General features: G+C 39.8%; 1 protein-coding gene and 1 pseudogene across 1 annotated transcript; both read right to left on the reverse strand.

The window, feature by feature from the left end:
• Positions 1-1,235: 1,235 nt before the first annotated feature.
• LOC144656508 (uncharacterized) lies at positions 1,236-4,202 on the reverse strand. The gene is made up of 3 exons (XM_078516729.1): positions 3,795-4,202; positions 1,963-2,304; positions 1,236-1,712 (listed from the first exon to the last, which is right to left on the reverse strand). Exons 1-3 carry the CDS (start codon positions 4,200-4,202, stop codon positions 1,236-1,238), a joined length of 1,227 nt encoding a protein of 408 aa, XP_078372855.1.
• Positions 4,203-5,500: 1,298 nt separating this feature from the next.
• LOC144658716 (uncharacterized) lies at positions 5,501-8,697 on the reverse strand (annotated as a pseudogene).
• Positions 8,698-9,680: the final 983 nt, after the last annotated feature.

The raw sequence follows: 9,680 nt of genomic DNA on the forward strand, positions 1-9,680 counted from the left end.
TTTGGTCTTGTGAAAGTGCAGTTTATGTATAATAAATAAGAATCAGTTCTATAACCAAGATTGCTATTTAAGTCTCACACAGTCGACTGATTCAGGTAGTTGTATACGTAGCAATTACCGTAACAAATAACAACATAACTTTTTCAGAATGGAAACGCATACTGTACCAAGCTTGACTTACTTGACCGATGGTCCATGCACTCACACTTGCGGGTCTAATAAGGCCTGGATTAAATTTATTTCGACAAAATTAGCTACAGATACGTTGGTTATGGACTTCCGGAAATTAACTGCTACAAAATATAAATTATTGGCGCTATGGAACTTTGAGTAAAATAGCACCCAGTCGGGGGCCGGATTAGATAAAACATAATTAGAGAAGGGCTGGTATAATCTGAGACCAGCATGCAGGTTGTTATCGTCGCTAATATCAACTGGCTGCCTGGCTCCAGTCCACTAACCCCTATGGCTATTCCAGGCAGCCAATACTCTTACTTTATTTACTTTCCTCTCTGTAATAATATTTATGTAAGTTTAAGAGTGCATTACAGGTTGTTGTTGTTGCTGTCGAAACTTTCGCAAGCGAGCACCTCGGGAATTCGGTTGTAACTATCGAAATTAACGAGAATGAGCTTTCGTAAGCAATTAACCTGACACGCTGGAACAATTGAGACTGGTTGCTTAACAGAACTTTTAACATTTCTACCTGAGTCTCAGGGTGGCACCAACAGTGCAGCCGTAAATCATGACCTAGCGTCCAAAAAGTTTGATTTTAGAACCTTAATACCTTTTTATCATTTTTACCCATTTTAAATAATTAACTTTTAATTCGAGATCCTACTAAAGAACGCCCACTATTAGGCGGTTTACGGTAACGGCCATCAAGTAGTGCATGCTTTTTACATAAGTGTGTTGAAAAATGCGAATCAGAGTCTTTGCGTGGTCACTTGCGAGAGTTTAACAAATGAAAATGCCAGTTGAAGATTCCTAAGGGTGGTCGCAGTGTGGCCTGCGAACTGGCTTTCCGGGGTACTCGACCGGCGGGGCAAAACTGTAAGAGGATAGCTTTCCTTCTCGGCGCTTCGCGCTCGTTGCCTTTCCTCTCCAACTTACGACGTTCGTTGTTGAAGAAAGGTTGTGCGACGAGCCAAAAGAACGTTTGTGTAGGAGGTTAGCCACACCATGGCGCGGACAAAATCCACTGAGAAACATTATCCATTGGCGGGAAATCCTTGCTACTGTCCTCCGATCCAGAACTGAGTTGTAGAATCGGGATTGGAAGTACAGCGAAATGCAGGATTAACAGTGCCATAACCTCCAAAGTTGTCCTCGTTGCCAACTACATCGCCTTGGTTTCCATTGAATTCACAATAGCTTCTGCTACTGTCGGTATGCAAGGAGGCTATGCTTTTTAGATTCCACAGTGGTGCAGTGCATGAGACGCATTCATAACCACGGATGTTTATAATCTCGAACTGAAAGCATTGAGATATGATCGGTTCTTGGATGTTCCTTATGTCGAAATCTGCAAGCGAAGTTCGCATGTAGTCTCGGTACACAACACCGTCTGTGTCGTAGCGGCAAGTGGCTCGCCAGTGGGTGGACTGGTTCCCAAGCCATGCAAAGTGTGATGGACGGATCAAGTACGCCTGCCAGTTTGGCATCTCACCGCTAACTGCACCTGAATCAGTGTAGTCGGAAAAGACAACACCCTAGACCGGCATAAGAAAAAGAAATAGCGTTAAGTTAAAAAGCCAACATTGTTAACATTTCAACTTTGTTCGTTGTTCATTATCAATTATAGTGCATCCTTGACTTGCCAACGTTTATATTAAAGATTAAAAATCAAGATTTCGAACTAGGAGTGTAAAGTACAGCCCCAACATCACCTTATTAGATGAAGCATTTCTCTGTTACTCATCATTACCCTTTTTTAATGTCGTCCTTGTCAGCTATTTTTACCTTCATCAGGTCCTTGTTTGCAAGACTGAATGATTGAATCAAATTCCACGCGAAGCCAGGCTCTGAATCAAAATCACAGAACACTTTAAAGATTAGATTGCTGTCATCGATAACTCTGTACAATCCAGACTTGTTGACCCCAGCTGCTTTGTAGTCCTGACAACTTTTTAGCTGAATCTCGCAGTGTTTTCCAACAAACGGTGCTGGACATGAACAGTTGTACCGAACGCTCGCGGGCTCACAGATTTCATTGCAGGTTCCTCCATTGATACATGGATTGTTCTCACAGCAGCCATTGGTGCACGTGACTTCACCTACACATGGCGCCTTGCTTCTGTGAATCTGGTTGGAACGCAAAAAATAAAATCCTTTAGAGTTGTTAGAGTAGATTCAACGAAAGCCTATTTTGCGAGGAAGTCAAAGTACATGTATTATTCAAAAGTCAAGTAATAGTAATAATTATGCGTCAGCCGAGTTGGTGTTAAACATTAGACTTTCAAGAAGAAGAGCAAATTTCTCCTTGATTATGAAATGTTTAACTCTTTAGCATTCATCAGATTCAGAGCATTCACAAAAAAATTTGAAATAGCGATCATTTGACCGTTATTCTATGGGTACTCCACACGTACGGTATACGTATAATAGCTGTCTATTATCTGGCGCTCGAAGATGACTTTGGCACATATACTGGAATACTAGGACAAGCCCCAGAAGACTCATGGAAGTTGACATGACTTAATTAGGGGCTACGTCTTAGCTAGTTTGTAGTATTATGAATGGCGACTTTCTTGGATAAAGCCTATTCTAATTAGTAATTGAAAACCTTAGGATGCCCACCCATAGAAATGCCGGTAGTTGTTTACTAAAACGACTCAAAATTGAAAAAACATTTATTTTTATTTTTAGTATTTTTCTTTGCTGTTTTCCTCGTAGTTGATCGAAAAACATTTACAGTCCTGTACACATCAAATGTACACAGTAAATGGCTTGTGATGCTGACAAGACAGAATATAGAGTAAAATTCTATCAAAGTTGTCTATTATTTGGCTCTCGAAGATGATTTTGGCACAGAAACTGGAATATTAAGATAAACCCCAGAAGGTCCATGAAAGATGTCATGGCTAATTTGTATAAAAATGGCGATTATCGTGGAAAAGGCCTATTCTTATAAGTAGTGGAAAACCCAATGATGCCCACCCATAGAACTGCCGGTAATTGTTTACCAAAACGACAAAAAATTGAAAAACAATTATTTTTATTTTTAGTATTTTCTTCGTTGTTTTCCTTGTAGTTGATCGAAAACATCTACTGTCTTTTACACGTCAATGTACACAGTAAATGGCTTGCGATGCTGACAAGACAGAATAGAGTTAAATTTTATCAAAGTTGTCTATTATATTATCCGGCTCTCGAAGATGATTTTGGCACAGATACTGAAATATTAAGATAAACCCCAGAAGGCTAATGGAAGACGACACGGCTAATTAAAACGGTGACTATCGTGGATAAGGCCTATCCAGGAGCCATATGGCTCCTGGCCTATCCTAATTAATAATTGAACCACCCCCCAGGATGCCCACCCACAGAAACGCTGGTAGGTGCTTGCCAAAATAACAGAAAATTGAAAACATTTTAAAAATTAACCCACGATCTCAAATTTCTTTTGCACCAAGTAACATATAGTGCTGCGCAATTAAATAGTTTCTCTGCCACATCGATTGGTGTTCAGGTTTCGAGATTTACCTTGGTTGCTGGAAGGTGAAAAACTAAATGGACCTTTTAGAACACAAAATAAAACTAACTGATTAGAATTAACAAAATTAACTCTTTACCTCTCTCCGTAGGATGTAATAACTTGATCCTGGTGAATCCTTGAGAGAGGTTTCGTTGGTAAAATGATTTCCTTCATTTAACTCGCAGTATTTTTCTTCGTTGTTTTCCTTGTAGTTGAATGACAAACATCGACAGTCCTGTATACACCAGGTGTAGCACTGAACTGGGTTTAACGTGACAGAATTGTGAAAAACATGGCCAACAAACTCTGAGTGTTGCACGGCATCTCGGTGTACATCAAGGGAAATCTTTTCACAGCTTCCTGTGGGGCAGTCTCCTTTAACTTGCAGAAATGTAAAGAGGAATGAAACAAACTTTAAAGCAAACATGTTAGCTGCTGAACACCGCGCTAAGCAATTAACATTTATGAGTCCTAGGCTTTCACCGAGCACGTGAGTTGACCGCATGTTTTTCTGCTCCTGATAGGTGAATCCAGTTTACATGTTTGTATTCCACTGGTTATTAGAAAATAATTTAAATGTCAATCATTCAGTGTCGGAAACTTCAGGGGACTGTGCCAGGGATTTTAGCCAAAAATAAAGACAAAAGTTGTCCACCAAATTGAGTGAAATGTCGCCACTTTAAACAGTGAACGAACATCTCAATAACGCAGAAGTTACAAAAGACGCCAAATGGACAAAAAATGAAGAAGATTAAAACGTATTGCGGTTAAGCTTTTTAAGCTAAACAGTTTTCAAAGTTAATCTAGATCTCTAACTGGAACGCTCAGGTGACATATTTGTTTGCGATGAAGCCATGGTTTGTCATTTTGATCCATTGAAGTAACAGTTTGTCGCTAACATTAAGTTTATTTGTTATCAGGTTTTGGCAGAACTTAATAAAATAGACTAAACTAAGCCGTGACACAGTCCGTTTGAAGCAATTAACAATACTATTATATAGTTTTGTTCGGTGTGGTTTGTTTCCATAATCGAAAATGCTGTTATCGATACGATTCTACACTATAAGGAAAAGATTGTGCTTTGAGCCTTAATATTTTTCTCAGTTCGCGGACAATAATTGGATACCCTGATAAAGCAGGCATAGAAATCATAACTATAGAATGTGAGATTGTGCACTGTCTGATTTGTATACCGCGACGAATCCCGTGTATTTTTAAAGGAAAACAAACAAACAAAACAAACAAAACATTTTGCTCATGTTTTTCTACGGGGGACTCTAAACAATTGGGGCGTTTACTGGGTGATAAAAGGTACAGCTTTCTCCTTTTATGTTCAAGGCGAGGTGGATAATCTGGAGTTCCCTGCATGGTTCAAAAACCTCCACCCTGCCACTTAATGCATTTTGTCTCATTTGTCCCTCGATCAAGCAATGTAAAAGGCCAATTTTTCAAGTTCTTTTTCAACCTCTCACTGGTTGGTATGTGTTTTTTTTTTAATTGAAGGTGTCCTCCATTAACACATCAATGCAAGAAACATCGACACTTGTTTTTTTGTTTTGTTTTTTTATCATTATTCTGCTTTACAACACTTTCAGCAAACGAAAAGTAGGCAGAGAAATTTAGAGAAGTTGAATTGTACCCACATTTATAAACACAATGCGTCCACCCCGCTGCGCCACAAATTTTTTAAAAAAATGGATCCAGTGTCCTCTTTTCTTTGTAAAAATGAGGAGGGGGCCTTGGGTAACTGAATGAAAGTCTGTATTATTATTGATTAGAATTATGACAAACAAAAGCCTCATATCGCTTGCTTTGAAAAACATCTGTTTGAGTATCGTCTAACGACTAACAATATTCACATTATCATACAGCTGCCTGTGGATTATTTTCACGAGATGCTGTACCATATCAGGGAACACTTTCCTAAAAACATTGAAGCTGACTGTGGAGTAAGCTGTTACAACGGGGTGAAAAGAAATCAATAATTCACTCGGGAAGAATCTTCAATCAACCAACTGTAAACCAGAAAGCTCCAAGATTTATTTTTTTTAAACCACTATACAATTCAAGTCAAACATACATGTGCTTGCTTTATTTTTAATTTGCACGAATAATAATGGTGTGTAAATGTAAATTTGGGCGCAAATGTTATCAAGTCGTGTATGAGTGGTCATCTTAGCTTAAAAACAAAGGAAAGTACCGTTTCGTAATTCCCTAAAGTGGCCCGCTTGTTTACGAGAGTTTTTAATTACATACAATTTAAACGGGGTTTCACAATAGTGGTCTCACTGGCTAGAGCTGGTGGATTACAAGAGCGCTGGCAAGGAGACCGTATTTATCCAATGTTGTAGATTATGCACCAGTCAGTATGCCACGTAAACATTCGTGTTGTCCAGCCTAACCATTGCCAGGATGGACACTCCTCACTGCTGTCCTCCGATCCAGAACTGAGTTGTAGAATCGGGGTTGGAAGTACAGCGAAATGCAGGATTAACTTTGCCGTAAAGGCCAAAGTTATCTTCGCTGTTAACTACATTTCCTTGGTTTCCACTGAATTCGCAAATGTTATAGCTACTGTCGGTACACAAGGAGGTTATGCCTTTCCGATTCCATAGTGGTGCAGTGCATGAGACGCATTCATAACCCCGGATGTTTATAATCTCGAATTGATGGCATTCAGCTATGACCGGTTCCTGGATGTTCCTTATGTCGAAATCTGCAAGCGAAGTTCGCATGTAGTCTCGGTACACAACTCCGTCTGTGTCGTAGCGGCAAGTGGCTCGCCAGTGGGTGGACTGGTTCCCAAGCCATGCAAGGTATGATGGACGGATCAAGTACGCCTGCCAATTTGGCATTTCACCGCTGACTGCACCTGAATCAGTGTAGTCGGAAAAGACAACACCCTAGAACGGTATAAGAGAAAGAAATCGTATTAAATTAATAGCCAACATTTTAACATTTCAACTATGTTTGTTGCTCATTATGTGACTTGCCACCGTTTTTATTTTGAACAATAAAATTTTGACTTTCACAACATATGTAAGAAAAAATGCCGAAGAGTTGTGCTCAAACGAAAGCAAACAAAGATGGTCTACAATGCAAATCTACTCCACTTGATGATTTGCTATTGATGCCTGGCTTTTGACAGCTGTGAAACCGTAACTTCAGAGAGATTTCTCTTTATATAACCCTTGTCGATCATAATGACAATGATCGGTTCCTGTGTCAATACTGCATACCTACGAAGCTCGGATCCCTTAGCCAAAATACCACCAACAAGATTTTCAACGCCTACTACAACGACTGAGTGATAAAGTGGTCTCCGACAACGAGACCGTACGGGAGAAGGCGCAATGGACGCTTACCCAGGAGGAGAAACCAGAGAATCTGGAGGATAAGCTAAGCTGCACAACTGAAAATCTTCAGCGGAATGCCGCCATTGTGCTCACCATTCTCCTGACCATGCCACTGTCCACTATAACACCAGAGATTTCGTTTAGCACCACGGGAAGAGTCAAAACTTGCATGCAATCTATGTTGACAGAGCAAGTTTAAATATCCCTAGGTCCTACGCGCTTGCGTTCTGATATCCCTCTCACCTCTCCTTACTTATCCAATTATGGATTCCAACCGTTTTTGTAAGTAAACTGGCTAAGAATGAAGTACCAGACTCGCTATTACAAGAAGCATTACTCTCTCACTCATTAAAACATTTCTCTTATATTCTTATTACCAGCTATTTTTACCTTCATTATGTCCTTGTTTGCAAGACTGAATGATTGAATCAGATTCCACGCGAAGCCGGGCTCTGAATCGCTCTGAATCAAAATCACAGAATACTTTAAAGATTCGATTGCTGTCATCGATAACTCTGTACAATCCAGACTCGTTGACCCCAGCTGCTTTGTAGTCCTGACAACTTTTTCTCAGCTGAATCTCGCAGTGTTTTCCAACAAACGGTACCGGACACGAACAGTTGTACCGAACGCTCGCGGGCTCACAGATTTGATTGCAGGTTCCTTCATTGAGACATGGATTGTTCTCACAGCAGCCATTGGTCCACGTGACTTCATCAACACATGGCTCCTTGCTTCTGTGAATCTGGTTGAAACGCACACAATAAAATCTTTTAGAGTTTTCTGAAATAGATTCAACGAGAGCCCATTTTGTGAGGAAGTCAAATTATTATTCAAAAGCAAAGTAATAGCAACATTTATGCGTCCGTTTCTTCTTCCGTCTGTATTTCTGCCGTTATTCGAAGGCTACTCCTTCCGTCTGTAAATGCATATGAATTCCGTTTACAAATTCAGTTTATCAACTTCGGAGGGCTTATACGAAGATTTACGTCTACGATGATGCATATCGTGGATAAGGCCTATCCAAATAAATAATTGAACCACCCACAGGATGCCCACCCAAAGAAATGCTGGTAGCTGTTTACCCAAACAACAAAAAATTGAAAAGCATTTTGAAAATTAACCCGTTATCTCAAATTTGTCTTTTGCACCAAGTAACATAAAGAACTGTGCAATTTAATAGTTACTGCCACATCGATTGATTTTTTCTGGTTTCGAGATTTACCTCGGTTGCTGGCAGGTGAAAAACGAAATGGACGTTTTTGGACACAGAACGCGACTAACAGATTAGAATTTACAGAATTAACTCTTTACCTCCCTCCGTAGGGTGTAATAATTTGATCCTGGAGAATCCTTGAGAGAACTTTCGTTGGTAAACTGATTTCCTTCATTCAACTCGCAGTATTTTTCTTCGTTGTTTTCCTTGTAGTTGATCGACAAACATCGACAGTCCTGTATACACCAGGTGTAGCACTGAACTGGGTTTAACGTGACAGAATTGTGAAAAACATGGCCAACAAACTCTGAGTGTTGCACGGCATCTCGGTGTACGTCAAGAGAAATCTTTTCACAGCTTCCTGTGGGACAGTCGCCCTTAACTTGTAGAATTGTAACAAGGAATAAAAGAAGCTTTAAAGCAAACATGTTTGTTGATGCACACCGCGCTAAGTAATCAGCATTTATGACTCATTTAACCGAGCAGATGAATTAACAACATGTTTTTCTGCTTCTGATAGGTCAATCCAGGTTGAATGTTTGTATTCCATTGAATTTCAGAAAATAATTTAAATGACAATCATTCAGTTTCGGAAACTTCAGGGGACTGTGTCAGAGAGTTTATCCAAATGTAGTCAAAAGATGTCCACCAAATTGAGTGAAATGTAGCCACTTAAAACAGTGAAGTACTATTTCAAAAACGAGTGCGAGGGTTTCATCAGGTTTCCAAACGCGAGAAAACTTTTGAAACCACGAGGCCGCAGGCCGAGTGGTTTTATTGTTTTCGAGCGTTTCGAAACCTGGTGAAACCCGAAGCACGAGTTTTTGAAATTTCTTCTCCAACAAAGAAAACTAGATAATTTTTCTATGTAATTAGCAGTGCCTGTTCGGACAGGTTTGTTTTCGTTTGTTATATTTTTACAATGGAACTCGATCATGTCACAAACTTGCTAGGTTTTCCAATTGTTGGCTTTGTCAAGGCTATCTGACACCCACTTGTTAGATTTTCACAACTTCGTTGGTTGTTTGATCGAAATGAACGCTCTGCTTAGTACTTTGCTTCGCCGTGGCGAATAGATTTAGACAAGGAGAGTTTTGCACAGAAAGGGCCCGGTTCCAAAGTGTAGCCTCTGCAAAAACAAATGGGCGGCTTCATTTTTTGGAACGGCATAGAGTGGTGGACGTTGAAAGTGCTAACGTTGGAACCACGTGGCTTCTTCAAAGAAAGTAAACCTAAAGAAGAGATAGCATCGAACGAGAAAGCAGTCAATTCTCAGTAAGCCCTTTTTATTTTGTGGACTTGAATAACTGTTCGATTCACTAACAAATAAGAAATGTGTGTAAGTTTCGTAATGAAATGTTTGATGGTGAAATTTATTGTCTGCATCGGAAAAGCGATTTTTTAAACGTTG

This window comes from Oculina patagonica, chromosome 6 (genome assembly GCF_052425735.1).
Source record: "Oculina patagonica isolate OP01 chromosome 6, crgOcupat, whole genome shotgun sequence".
NCBI classification, from domain to species: Eukaryota; Metazoa; Cnidaria; class Anthozoa; order Scleractinia; family Oculinidae; genus Oculina; species Oculina patagonica.

Bases quoted from the DNA above. Each gene is read 5' to 3' on its own strand.
- LOC144656508 (XM_078516729.1), bottom strand. From the start codon at position 4,202: ATGCGGTCAACTCACGTGCTCGGTGAAAGCCTAGGACTCATAAATGTT. The intron at 2,305-3,794 runs GTAAAGAGTTAA...CGTTCCAACCAG, and splicing joins ATTACATCCTACGGAGAGAG to ATTCACAGAAGCAAGGCGCC. The intron at 1,713-1,962 runs GTAAAAATAGCT...ATGCCGGTCTAG, and splicing joins CAAACAAGGACCTGATGAAG to GGTGTTGTCTTTTCCGACTA.